At 37.0% G+C, this 14068-nt stretch overlaps 3 protein-coding genes across 3 annotated transcripts; all 3 read left to right on the plus strand.

The window, feature by feature from the left end:
• Positions 1-2801: 2801 nt before the first annotated feature.
• LOC116416850 lies at positions 2802-4914 on the plus strand. The gene is made up of 4 exons (XM_031927052.1): positions 2802-3934; positions 4006-4096; positions 4180-4324; positions 4395-4914. Exons 1-4 carry the CDS (start codon positions 3900-3902, stop codon positions 4496-4498), a joined length of 375 nt encoding a protein of 124 aa, XP_031782912.1. The 5' UTR covers positions 2802-3899; the 3' UTR covers positions 4499-4914.
• Positions 4915-6875: 1961 nt separating this feature from the next.
• Positions 6876-8987, plus strand: LOC116738663. The gene is made up of 4 exons (XM_032601852.1): positions 6876-8008; positions 8080-8170; positions 8254-8398; positions 8469-8987. The coding sequence occupies exons 1-4, from the start codon at positions 7974-7976 to the stop codon at positions 8585-8587; spliced, it is 390 nt and encodes a 129-aa protein (XP_032457743.1). The 5' UTR covers positions 6876-7973; the 3' UTR covers positions 8588-8987.
• Positions 8988-10944: 1957 nt separating this feature from the next.
• Positions 10945-13546, plus strand: LOC116416854. The gene is made up of 4 exons (XM_031927075.2): positions 10945-12089; positions 12161-12251; positions 12335-12479; positions 12550-13546. Exons 1-4 carry the CDS (start codon positions 12055-12057, stop codon positions 12651-12653), a joined length of 375 nt encoding a protein of 124 aa, XP_031782935.1. The 5' UTR covers positions 10945-12054; the 3' UTR covers positions 12654-13546.
• Positions 13547-14068: the final 522 nt, after the last annotated feature.

Below are 14068 nucleotides of genomic sequence, written 5' to 3' on the forward strand. Positions count from 1 at the left end.
TCTGTGCACTGTGCTAAAGAAAATCATGGTTGTCTCTAATATGCCTACCTAAAGAATTAAAACAGACAAAAGAACATTCACAGCCATTTTGTGCACAAATGTATCCAGTATCTTCTATCGCACGAGAAATTGTAAGGCCATGATATCTATGGAAATGTTGCTCCAAACCTTCTAAGCCTCCATGGATCAAATGTGTCGCGCAGGACTTCTAGAACGAACGAGACTTCCTTCTCGTTCAGAATTGTCTCAACGACTGACCCGAGCAGACGTATCGCGCACCACCGAGCACTTCTTCCCGAGATTAAGAAAGCGAGAGAGAGAGAGAGAGAGAGAGAGAGAGAGAGAGAGAGAGAGAGAGAGAGAGGGAGAGAGAGAGAGAGAGAGAGAGAGAGAGGGAGAGAGAGAGAGAGAGAGAGAGAGAGAGAGAGAGAGAGAGAGAGAGAGGTAGCAGAGACAGTAGAAGGAAGTTGGAGTTCCGAAGAAGACGGAGCATATTCGGCACGAGTGCCATTAATTATTGGAAAAAGTCTCATAAAACACTCAGTAAAGTCGTTTATAAGTTCATCTAAGTACCCCAACAACGATGAATTTAATTTTGGCGCAAGTGCCAATTCTATTATTCTCAATAAATATAAAACAAGTGTCATATATTTATCGCCCTCGGATACCTTATCAAACAAAAGAAACGGCAACGATCTTGTAAGACACCACATTTGCATAGCTTTTTGGCTAAGAGTATGCTCACTTCTGGAAAGCATCGCTACAGTGAAATTGGCACTAGGCTTATTTATTAGTGTTTTCTGCATAACCAAAATTAAATGATGATATTTTTTCATTTAAATGCGATACAGTGGATATTTCTTGTACAACAATATATTCATGAAGTACTAATTTTATTATCATGGGACAGATTCCACATAGTAAATCATGCATTACATCAAAAATGTTGTTATGAGAAATATGAAAGTATTTGAATTCATTTAAACAACACTTGCCCTTTAATCCAGTCGCCGTTTTCGCTGCATCGGAATAATTGTTTTGTATTAAAATAGCTAATTGTTCATTGTACACTTCTTCTGTTCTGCATACAACGTTTTTCCAAAAACCTAAATGCAATCGACCTCTCGAGCAGTCACACATCCAGCAGAATTTATTGGCTCTTGGACCTAAAAGTCCGAATACCTCGTGAACGGAAGACCATCACCAAAAAAAGCTGATAATGTTACGTAGAATTAATTTCCCGTCGTCGAAGTCAATTTCTACTCCTTCGTCACTTTCAAGCTTCTGTAAATAATGAAGCAATGGATCAAGCACCCGTTGAAAACCGTATTTAACAACATATGGCAGCAAAGTGTCAAAATATGTATGCTGCTTAGTTCTGAATTTATATGCTGAGGTAGATTGTCGATTTGAAAATAAAATGCTCCCAATTTGTAAATGCCTGTTTTTGAACCTAATGCGTTGACTATTTCTAATTCATTATAATATAGTTTTCATGATACGTGCAAGAAAAAGGCCACTTTCCATGCATGTAAAAATGAATGGAAAATCGAGTTTTTCTTAGCAGCGGGAAAAAACTTCTGGAAAAAATTTTTCTGGAAAAAATTACTCCCTTGGGAGGAAAAAATTTTTCTGGAAAAAACTACTCCCACGGGAGTCGAATGAAAAGTCCTCGAATTTCCCATTCCTTTCATATGCATGATAAGAGGCCTATTCCTGCACTTTCACAAAAAGTACGGTGTGCAACAAGGGGGGAGTCGCTTTTTCGGACTCGTGTGATGTTTTGAGCACGAGTGGGAGTCAAGGGCGCCGTAGGCAATTCCCCCACCCCCTCCCTCCCTAGTTGCACAATCTACTATTTATTCGAATCGCGGTCATATATATTTGAAAAAAATGAATAGATTTTGAAGTATTCTCCATCTAAAAATTAAGTTAAAATGCCGTCAGGCGATGGTTTAAGTGCATTGATTTGCCGATCGAGTGATTTTAAACCCTCAAAAGGACTATCTATTTGAAATATTTCACCAGCAATATTTATAAAATCTTAAACAACTGCCTGGCCTTATTTAATATACGTTTTGAATTTTTTTAGTAAATTCAAGAAACGTAAAATAGTAGTGCTTCGCACTCTTCAAAAATATTTGTTATCATTGCACCAGTCATAGAACCGTGACAATTAAGTCTGCCAATCATTTTGACAACATATATTTGAAACTTTCTTCAAAATTATCGACATTTTCATCATTTCTTCGATAAGTATTTTCTTCATTTTCTTCGCATGTAGCCTCTGGCTCTACGTTATTACTATTATCTGTTTCGTCAAATTCTTCGTGGTTAGGGAAATCTACATTACTTTCGTGGACCATCTGTGCACTGTGCTAAAGAAAATCATGGTTGTCTCTAATATGCCTACCTAAAGAATTAAAACAGACAAAAGAACATTCACAGCCATTTTGTGCACAAATGTATCCAGTATCTTCTATCGCACGAGAAATTGTAAGGCCATGATATCTATGGAAATGTTGCTCCAAACCTTCTAAGCCTCCATGGATCAAATGTGTCGCGCAGGACTTCTAGAACGAACGAGACTTCCTTCTCGTTCAGAATTGTCTCAACGACTGACCCGAGCAGACGTATCGCGCACCACCGAGCACTTCTTCCCGAGATTAAGAAAGCGAGAGAGAGAGAGAGAGAGAGAGAGAGAGAGAGAGAGAGAGAGAGAGAGAGGGAGAGAGAGAGAGAGAGAGAGAGGGAGAGAGAGAGAGAGAGAGAGAGAGAGAGAGAGAGAGGTAGCAGAGACAGTAGAAGGAAGTTGGAGTTCCGAAGAAGACGGAGCATATTCGGCACGAGTGCCATTAATTATTGAGCCGCTGCCGATTGCGCAGCAATCCAGCACCGTACCCGGATAATTGTATAAGCCTCTGTCGATCGCTAAGAGATCCAGAAGTCACTGTTGTATTACGTTGAGCCACTATAGAATTGCTAAGCGATCCAGCAATCATCTCGGGTGTTGCGTAGCGCCACTGTTGATCAAAAGATCCAGCCTTTAAGAGAAACCTTAGGTCGAGCCGCCGTTGATCTTTAAGATCCGGCAACACGAGTCTCGCCACAGAAACATTCCGTATTGCGGTGGTTTTCGCGACGTTCTACGATTTTTTGTGCATTTCAGTAAGGAGTCGCACAGCGGCAAAGTGGCAACGAGCGTACGATTACCAGCCAAATTCCAGGGGTGAATATAACAGGAAAACGCCATCTTGACGGACGCCGCCCATTTTGGACGAGTCGAATACGAATATTAGAGTCACGGAAGCGCGGTTTGTTGCATCGTGTTTGTTGATTTCTGGTAGAAGTTATCTGACGTGATCTGATAGTAAAGGCAATAATCGGTTATTATCGTGTGTAGTTTTTGTGAGTCCGTTTATTATCGAATAACATCACGTTTCGAGTCGGAGTTGATTTATTACGGGGAAACTTGTAATCAGACCAAGTCTGATCCATCCTGGGGGTTGCATAATATACGATTATTGTTTGTTCCGAATAAACCATTGTGTAATAAGCTTTATTTCTACCCCTTGCCGCGCCAGGCATACCTGTTCCTAGACATACACGTTGTCCCCTTCGGGGACACTTACTTCGGAGATCGAAGTAAAACTAGTGTAAACTGATTGTTTGCGTCACCGGAATCGGTTATAAAAAGCGCAACATCACAATATAATAAAGCTAAAAATATAAGTTGAATACTTTTAAAATTATATACTAGACTAATATATTTCCGACATTTCTAGCGCTATGAAAATGTGAAAGAAACGTTATCACAATCCCAACAAGGAGTTAAGCTACTTGAGGCAGACAAAACCAAATTTACAGAGGACGATAGACGTGCATTGGTTTGTTTACTTATGACGGAATTGGTGCATGTTCACAATGACAACTTGTACGTAACAAACAAGGCACGTAAACTTTCTTGCGTGTACATGCTGTAATGAAATGTCTATGTTCTTATAGGTATCCGCCTAGGGAATCGTTGCAAGCACTTGCAAGAGCCATAGTCACGGAATTTCCAATATTGAAAAATCCTCGATCTCCAATAGGATACGTAAGATTGAATTATAATTCGTTAAGAACATGATCATTCCTTTGCATAGAAAATTAATCAATTTTCTTTTATTTTGTATACAGATAGACGATGACTTTGAATCTATCTTTGCTGGTAAAGGAGGTAATTTAATAACAATATTTCTCTCCCACTACGTACCACGCATAATAAATTTTGCAAAAGCATGTAAACAGGACTTGATAAAAAAATATGAAGATATTATAGACGGTAACATATACTTAATGTATTTTAGTTCATATTTATCGATAGATTGTATTACAACTCTTTCTAATTACAGATTCTTTAAGGGCTCTCTTGATCTTGGCCGATTTTTTATCGGTTTCAAATGCTGTGATAAAACAACGTCTGTCAAAGAAAAAAAAAAGAAAAATCTGCCAATAACATAAATATAAAGTAACGTGTTAATTTATTAGAAGTAATTTCGATAAATATTATTTATTGACGATGTATTTAAATCATATAAAGATGGCACTTGACAGTAAACAAACTTTGCTTTAAAATATCATTTTTTGCAGAAAGGTATCAATATTGAACAATTCGTTGCAGAAAAAGGAGCTAACTCTTCAAGCAACATCCAGCCATATATTATATGTATCAATGAACATGAAAAAATAAGATATTTCATTCAAAGAGATGGGTAGATAAGTCAACCGTAAAGACGTATCAAATATCATCCTGACATTTTATTTGTTATTCAAATTATTTTATGTGTTTAATTTGGAATATACAATTCTGTTGAAAAATATTTTTAATTTTATGGAAACCTACGTTTACGAGATTTCATCTACAGCATCTGGGGCGACAACGTTATTCTATATAAATTTACAAAATTATTTAAACAAAGACGTTGTGGCTTCAAAATGCTCTAAATCATGCATTACATCAAAAATGTTGTTATGAGAAATATGAAAGTATTTGAATTCATTTAAACAACACTTGCCCTTTAATCCAGTCGCCGTTTTCGCTGCATCGGAATAATTGTTTTGTATTAAAATAGCTAATTGTTCATTGTACACTTCTTCTGTTCTGCATACAACATTTTTCCAAAAACCTAAATGCAATCGACCTCTCGAGCAGTCACACATCCAGCAGAATTTATTGGCTCTTGGACCTAAAAGTCCGAATACCTCGTGAACGGAAGACCATCACCAAAAAAAGCTGATAATGTTACGTAGAATTAATTTCCCGTCGTCGAAGTCAATTTCTACTCCTTCGTCACTTTCAAGCTTCTGTAAATAATGAAGCAATGGATCAAGCACCCGTTGAAAACCGTATTTAACAACATATGGCAGCAAAGTGTCAAAATATGTATGCTGCTTAGTTCTGAATTTATATGCTGAGGTAGATTGTCGATTTGAAAATAAAATGCTCCCAATTTGTAAATGCCTGTTTTTGAACCTAATGCGTTGACTATTTCTAATTCATTATAATATAGTTTTCATGATACGTGCAAGAAAAAGGCCACTTTCCATGCATGTAAAAATGAATGGAAAATCGAGTTTTTCTTAGCAGCGGGAAAAAACTTCTGGAAAAAATTTTTCTGGAAAAAATTACTCCCTTGGGAGGAAAAAATTTTTCTGGAAAAAACTACTCCCACGGGAGTCGAATGAAAAGTCCTCGAATTTCCCATTCCTTTCATATGCATGATAAGAGGCCTATTCCTGCACTTTCACAAAAAGTACGGTGTGCAACAAGGGGGGAGTCGCTTTTTCGGACTCGTGTGATGTTTTGAGCACGAGTGGGAGTCAAGGGCGCCGTAGGCAATTCCCCCACCCCCTCCCTCCCTAGTTGCACAATCTACTATTTATTCGAATCGCGGTCATATATATTTGAAAAAAATGAATAGATTTTGAAGTATTCTCCATCTAAAAATTAAGTTAAAATGCCGTCAGGCGATGGTTTAAGTGCATTGATTTGCCGATCGAGTGATTTTAAACCCTCAAAAGGACTATCTATTTGAAATATTTCACCAGCAATATTTATAAAATCTTAAACAACTGCCTGGCCTTATTTAATATACGTTTTGAATTTTTTTAGTAAATTCAAGAAACGTAAAATAGTAGTGCTTCGCACTCTTCAAAAATATTTGTTATCATTGCACCAGTCATAGAACCGTGACAATTAAGTCTGCCAATCATTTTGACAACATATATTTGAAACTTTCTTCAAAATTATCGACATTTTCATCATTTCTTCGATAAGTATTTTCTTCATTTTCTTCGCATGTAGCCTCTGGCTCTACGTTATTACTATTATCTGTTTCGTCAAATTCTTCGTGGTTAGGGAAATCTACATTACTTTCGTGGACCATCTGTGCACTGTGCTAAAGAAAATCATGGTTGTCTCTAATATGCCTACCTAAAGAATTAAAACAGACAAAAGAACATTCACAGCCATTTTGTGCACAAATGTATCCAGTATCTTCTATCGCACGAGAAATTGTAAGGCCATGATATCTATGGAAATGTTGCTCCAAACCTTCTAAGCCTCCATGGATCAAATGTGTCGCGCAGGACTTCTAGAACGAACGAGACTTCCTTCTCGTTCAGAATTGTCTCAACGACTGACCCGAGCAGACGTATCGCGCACCACCGAGCACTTCTTCCCGAGATTAAGAAAGCGAGAGAGAGAGAGAGAGAGAGAGAGAGAGAGAGAGAGAGAGAGAGAGAGAGAGAGGGAGAGAGAGAGAGAGAGAGAGAGAGAGAGGGAGAGAGAGAGAGAGAGAGAGAGAGAGAGAGAGAGAGAGGTAGCAGAGACAGTAGAAGGAAGTTGGAGTTCCGAAGAAGACGGAGCATATTCGGCACGAGTGCCATTAATTATTGAGCCGCTGCCGATTGCGCAGCAATCCAGCACCGTACCCGGATAATTGTATAAGCCTCTGTCGATCGCTAAGAGATCCAGAAGTCACTGTTGTATTACGTTGAGCCACTATAGAATTGCTAAGCGATCCAGCAATCATCTCGGGTGTTGCGTAGCGCCACTGTTGATCAAAAGATCCAGCCTTTAAGAGAAACCTTAGGTCGAGCCGCCGTTGATCTTTAAGATCCGGCAACACGAGTCTCGCCACAGAAACATTCCGTATTGCGGTGGTTTTCGCGACGTTCTACGATTTTTTGTGCATTTCAGTAAGGAGTCGCACAGCGGCAAAGTGGCAACGAGCGTACGATTACCAGCCAAATTCCAGGGGTGAATATAACAGGAAAACGCCATCTTGACGGACGCCGCCCATTTTGGACGAGTCGAATACGAATATTAGAGTCACGGAAGCGCGGTTTGTTGCATCGTGTTTGTTGATTTCTGGTAGAAGTTATCTGACGTGATCTGATAGTAAAGGCAATAATCGGTTATTATCGTGTGTAGTTTTTGTGAGTCCGTTTATTATCGAATAACATCACGTTTCGAGTCGGAGTTGATTTATTACGGGGAAACTTGTAATCAGACCAAGTCTGATCCATCCTGGGGGTTGCATAATATACGATTATTGTTTGTTCCGAATAAACCATTGTGTAATAAGCTTTATTTCTACCCCTTGCCGCGCCAGGCATACCTGTTCCTAGACATACACGTTGTCCCCTTCGGGGACACTTACTTCGGAGATCGAAGTAAAACTAGTGTAAACTGATTGTTTGCGTCACCGGAATCGGTTATAAAAAGCGCAACATCACAATATAATAAAGCTAAAAATATAAGTTGAATACTTTTAAAATTATATACTAGACTAATATATTTCCGACATTTCTAGCGCTATGAAAATGTGAAAGAAACGTTATCACAATCCCAACAAGGAGTTAAGCTACTTGAGGCAGACAAAACCAAATTTACAGAGGACGATAGACGTGCATTGGTTTGTTTACTTATGACGGAATTGGTGCATGTTCACAATGACAACTTGTACGTAACAAACAAGGCACGTAAACTTTCTTGCGTGTACATGCTGTAATGAAATGTCTATGTTCTTATAGGTATCCGCCTAGGGAATCGTTGCAAGCACTTGCAAGAGCCATAGTCACGGAATTTCCAATATTGAAAAATCCTCGATCTCCAATAGGATACGTAAGATTGAATTATAATTCGTTAAGAACATGATCATTCCTTTGCATAGAAAATTAATCAATTTTCTTTTATTTTGTATACAGATAGACGATGACTTTGAATCTATCTTTGCTGGTAAAGGAGGTAATTTAATAACAATATTTCTCTCCCACTACGTACCACGCATAATAAATTTTGCAAAAGCATGTAAACAGGACTTGATAAAAAAATATGAAGATATTATAGACGGTAACATATACTTAATGTATTTTAGTTCATATTTATCGATAGATTGTATTACAACTCTTTCTAATTACAGATTCTTTAAGGGCTCTCTTGATCTTGGCCGATTTTTTATCGGTTTCAAATGCTGTGATAAAACAACGTCTGTCAAAGAAAAAAAAAGAAAAATCTGCCAATAACATAAATATAAAGTAACGTGTTAATTTATTAGAAGTAATTTCGATAAATATTATTTATTGACGATGTATTTAAATCATATAAAGATGGCACTTGACAGTAAACAAACTTTGCTTTAAAATATCATTTTTTGCAGAAAGGTATCAATATTGAACAATTCGTTGCAGAAAAAGGAGCTAACTCTTCAAGCAACATCCAGCCATATATTATATGTATCAATGAACATGAAAAAATAAGATATTTCATTCAAAGAGATGGGTAGATAAGTCAACCGTAAAGACGTATCAAATATCATCCTGACATTTTATTTGTTATTCAAATTATTTTATGTGTTTAATTTGGAATATACAATTCTGTTGAAAAATATTTTTAATTTTATGGAAACCTACGTTTACGAGATTTCATCTACAGCATCTGGGGCGACAACGTTATTCTATATAAATTTACAAAATTATTTAAACAAAGACGTTGTGGCTTCAAAATGCTCTAAATCATGCATTACATCAAAAATGTTGTTATGAGAAATATGAAAGTATTTGAATTCATTTAAACAACACTTGCCCTTTAATCCAGTCGCCGTTTTCGCTGCATCGGAATAATTGTTTTGTATTAAAATAGCTAATTGTTCATTGTACACTTCTTCTGTTCTGCATACAACATTTTTCCAAAAACCTAAATGCAATCGACCTCTCGAGCAGTCACACATCCAGCAGAATTTATTGGCTCTTGGACCTAAAAGTCCGAATACCTCGTGAACGGAAGACCATCACCAAAAAAAGCTGATAATGTTACGTAGAATTAATTTCCCGTCGTCGAAGTCAATTTCTACTCCTTCGTCACTTTCAAGCTTCTGTAAATAATGAAGCAATGGATCAAGCACCCGTTGAAAACCGTATTTAACAACATATGGCAGCAAAGTGTCAAAATATGTATGCTGCTTAGTTCTGAATTTATATGCTGAGGTAGATTGTCGATTTGAAAATAAAATGCTCCCAATTTGTAAATGCCTGTTTTTGAACCTAATGCGTTGACTATTTCTAATTCATTATAATATAGTTTTCATGATACGTGCAAGAAAAAGGCCACTTTCCATGCATGTAAAAATGAATGGAAAATCGAGTTTTTCTTAGCAGCGGGAAAAAACTTCTGGAAAAAATTTTTCTGGAAAAAATTACTCCCTTGGGAGGAAAAAATTTTTCTGGAAAAAACTACTCCCACGGGAGTCGAATGAAAAGTCCTCGAATTTCCCATTCCTTTCATATGCATGATAAGAGGCCTATTCCTGCACTTTCACAAAAAGTACGGTGTGCAACAAGGGGGGAGTCGCTTTTTCGGACTCGTGTGATGTTTTGAGCACGAGTGGGAGTCAAGGGCGCCGTAGGCAATTCCCCCACCCCCTCCCTCCCTAGTTGCACAATCTACTATTTATTCGAATCGCGGTCATATATATTTGAAAAAAATGAATAGATTTTGAAGTATTCTCCATCTAAAAATTAAGTTAAAATGCCGTCAGGCGATGGTTTAAGTGCATTGATTTGCCGATCGAGTGATTTTAAACCCTCAAAAGGACTATCTATTTGAAATATTTCACCAGCAATATTTATAAAATCTTAAACAACTGCCTGGCCTTATTTAATATACGTTTTGAATTTTTTTAGTAAATTCAAGAAACGTAAAATAGTAGTGCTTCGCACTCTTCAAAAATATTTGTTATCATTGCACCAGTCATAGAACCGTGACAATTAAGTCTGCCAATCATTTTGACAACATATATTTGAAACTTTCTTCAAAATTATCGACATTTTCATCATTTCTTCGATAAGTATTTTCTTCATTTTCTTCGCATGTAGCCTCTGGCTCTACGTTATTACTATTATCTGTTTCGTCAAATTCTTCGTGGTTAGGGAAATCTACATTACTTTCGTGGACCATCTGTGCACTGTGCTAAAGAAAATCATGGTTGTCTCTAATATGCCTACCTAAAGAATTAAAACAGACAAAAGAACATTCACAGCCATTTTGTGCACAAATGTATCCAGTATCTTCTATCGCACGAGAAATTGTAAGGCCATGATATCTATGGAAATGTTGCTCCAAACCTTCTAAGCCTCCATGGATCAAATGTGTCGCGCAGGACTTCTAGAACGAACGAGACTTCCTTCTCGTTCAGAATTGTCTCAACGACTGACCCGAGCAGACGTATCGCGCACCACCGAGCACTTCTTCCCGAGATTAAGAAAGCGAGAGAGAGAGAGAGAGAGAGAGAGAGAGAGAGAGAGAGAGAGAGAGAGAGAGAGAGGGAGAGAGAGAGAGAGAGAGAGAGAGAGAGGGAGAGAGAGAGAGAGAGAGAGAGAGAGAGAGAGAGAGAGAGAGAGGTAGCAGAGACAGTAGAAGGAAGTTGGAGTTCCGAAGAAGACGGAGCATATTCGGCACGAGTGCCATTAATTATTGAGCCGCTGCCGATTGCGCAGCAATCCAGCACCGTACCCGGATAATTGTATAAGCCTCTGTCGATCGCTAAGAGATCCAGAAGTCACTGTTGTATTACGTTGAGCCACTATAGAATTGCTAAGCGATCCAGCAATCATCTCGGGTGTTGCGTAGCGCCACTGTTGATCAAAAGATCCAGCCTTTAAGAGAAACCTTAGGTCGAGCCGCCGTTGATCTTTAAGATCCGGCAACACGAGTCTCGCCACAGAAACATTCCGTATTGCGGTGGTTTTCGCGACGTTCTACGATTTTTTGTGCATTTCAGTAAGGAGTCGCACAGCGGCAAAGTGGCAACGAGCGTACGATTACCAGCCAAATTCCAGGGGTGAATATAACAGGAAAACGCCATCTTGACGGACGCCGCCCATTTTGGACGAGTCGAATACGAATATTAGAGTCACGGAAGCGCGGTTTGTTGCATCGTGTTTGTTGATTTCTGGTAGAAGTTATCTGACGTGATCTGATAGTAAAGGCAATAATCGGTTATTATCGTGTGTAGTTTTTGTGAGTCCGTTTATTATCGAATAACATCACGTTTCGAGTCGGAGTTGATTTATTACGGGGAAACTTGTAATCAGACCAAGTCTGATCCATCCTGGGGGTTGCATAATATACGATTATTGTTTGTTCCGAATAAACCATTGTGTAATAAGCTTTATTTCTACCCCTTGCCGCGCCAGGCATACCTGTTCCTAGACATACACGTTGTCCCCTTCGGGGACACTTACTTCGGAGATCGAAGTAAAACTAGTGTAAACTGATTGTTTGCGTCACCGGAATCGGTTATAAAAAGCGCAACATCACAATATAATAAAGCTAAAAATATAAGTTGAATACTTTTAAAATTATATACTAGACTAATATATTTCCGACATTTCTAGCGCTATGAAAATGTGAAAGAAACGTTATCACAATCCCAACAAGGAGTTAAGCTACTTGAGGCAGACAAAACCAAATTTACAGAGGACGATAGACGTGCATTGGTTTGTTTACTTATGACGGAATTGGTGCATGTTCACAATGACAACTTGTACGTAACAAACAAGGCACGTAAACTTTCTTGCGTGTACATGCTGTAATGAAATGTCTATGTTCTTATAGGTATCCGCCTAGGGAATCGTTGCAAGCACTTGCAAGAGCCATAGTCACGGAATTTCCAATATTGAAAAATCCTCGATCTCCAATAGGATACGTAAGATTGAATTATAATTCGTTAAGAACATGATCATTCCTTTGCATAGAAAATTAATCAATTTTCTTTTATTTTGTATACAGATAGACGATGACTTTGAATCTATCTTTGCTGGTAAAGGAGGTAATTTAATAACAATATTTCTCTCCCACTACGTACCACGCATAATAAATTTTGCAAAAGCATGTAAACAGGACTTGATAAAAAAATATGAAGATATTATAGACGGTAACATATACTTAATGTATTTTAGTTCATATTTATCGATAGATTGTATTACAACTCTTTCTAATTACAGATTCTTTAAGGGCTCTCTTGATCTTGGCCGATTTTTTATCGGTTTCAAATGCTGTGATAAAACAACGTCTGTCAAAGAAAAAAAAAAGAAAAATCTGCCAATAACATAAATATAAAGTAACGTGTTAATTTATTAGAAGTAATTTCGATAAATATTATTTATTGACGATGTATTTAAATCATATAAAGATGGCACTTGACAGTAAACAAACTTTGCTTTAAAATATCATTTTTTGCAGAAAGGTATCAATATTGAACAATTCGTTGCAGAAAAAGGAGCTAACTCTTCAAGCAACATCCAGCCATATATTATATGTATCAATGAACATGAAAAAATAAGATATTTCATTCAAAGAGATGGGTAGATAAGTCAACCGTAAAGACGTATCAAATATCATCCTGACATTTTATTTGTTATTCAAATTATTTTATGTGTTTAATTTGGAATATACAATTCTGTTGAAAAATATTTTTAATTTTATGGAAACCTACGTTTACGAGATTTCATCTACAGCATCTGGGGCGACAACGTTATTCTATATAAATTTACAAAATTATTTAAACAAAGACGTTGTGGCTTCAAAATGCTCTAAAACACCAAAAAACACGATATGTCTCTGTCTGAAAGCGATTCAGAATCAGATGTAAAACGTAAGAAGGTTGCTTCCAAATGCTCAAAAAAAAATAAAAAATGACAAAAGTGATGTGTCTCCGTCTGACAGCGATTCAGAATTAAATGTAGAACGTAAAAAGGCTGCTTCAAAATGCTCTAAAAAATCAAATAAAGCAGAAAACGATATGTCTTTTTGTGAAAGCGATCCAGAATTTAATTTTGAACGCAACAAACTTGCAAGTTCACTAAGCAAATTAGATATTCATTCAAAAAATTTTAGCAAAGATGATAAGTATGTTTCTGGAAAAGAGTCGAATCAAAAATTCAGTGATGATTCCGAAGAATCAAATGAAATGTAACAAAATAATATTTCTTCATTAAACTACTTAATTGCAGTTATATTTATTATTTTAATATATTCGATATTAATAATGCACTAAATCAAAACATTATTTTTGGCAATACAATAAATACTAGATGCATTCGCTATTTTAAAGAGTGAAATTCCGTATTTTTTGTATGCTCAAAAGTACTTTCTGATTTAGCGCAATTACACTTATACCTTATGTAACTTACATAACAATATAATGCGAATACTGCTAGTAAAATATAAAAAACACTATGACTTTCGAAAACATTTCTTACTAGCACGTCCACGCCGTGAGAGTCGGGCAACGGAAGAATGTTGGCTAACGCTATAAGATAAAACTACAAAAGCGTTGGAATCACTGTGCAGGTAATGTCTTATAATATTTTTCTGATATTTATACATGCAGTCTACGTATGCTTAACATTGTATGTGAATAGCCAGGACAGTGCTTTTATTCTTCAGTCTGTTCTCGCCGTTTGAAGCGAAGGAGTCAGTAAAATAGGAAAATTTTTCGACAACATAATTTCTATATTTTTA

This window comes from Nasonia vitripennis (genome assembly GCF_009193385.2).
Source record: "Nasonia vitripennis strain AsymCx chromosome 3 unlocalized genomic scaffold, Nvit_psr_1.1 chr3_random0009, whole genome shotgun sequence".
Lineage (NCBI taxonomy): Eukaryota > Metazoa > Arthropoda > Insecta > Hymenoptera > Pteromalidae > Nasonia > Nasonia vitripennis.

Bases quoted from the DNA above. Each gene is read 5' to 3' on its own strand.
- LOC116416850 (XM_031927052.1), top strand. From the start codon at position 3,900: ATGACGGAATTGGTGCATGTTCACAATGACAACTT. The intron at 3,935-4,005 runs GTACGTAACAAA...ATGTTCTTATAG, and splicing joins CATGTTCACAATGACAACTT to GTATCCGCCTAGGGAATCGT. The intron at 4,325-4,394 runs GTAACATATACT...TTCTAATTACAG, and splicing joins ATATGAAGATATTATAGACG to ATTCTTTAAGGGCTCTCTTG.
- LOC116738663 (XM_032601852.1), top strand. From the start codon at position 7,974: ATGACGGAATTGGTGCATGTTCACAATGACAACTT. The intron at 8,171-8,253 runs GTAAGATTGAAT...TTTTGTATACAG, and splicing joins CTCGATCTCCAATAGGATAC to ATAGACGATGACTTTGAATC. The intron at 8,399-8,468 runs GTAACATATACT...TTCTAATTACAG, and splicing joins ATATGAAGATATTATAGACG to ATTCTTTAAGGGCTCTCTTG.
- LOC116416854 (XM_031927075.2), top strand. From the start codon at position 12,055: ATGACGGAATTGGTGCATGTTCACAATGACAACTT. The intron at 12,252-12,334 runs GTAAGATTGAAT...TTTTGTATACAG, and splicing joins CTCGATCTCCAATAGGATAC to ATAGACGATGACTTTGAATC. The intron at 12,480-12,549 runs GTAACATATACT...TTCTAATTACAG, and splicing joins ATATGAAGATATTATAGACG to ATTCTTTAAGGGCTCTCTTG.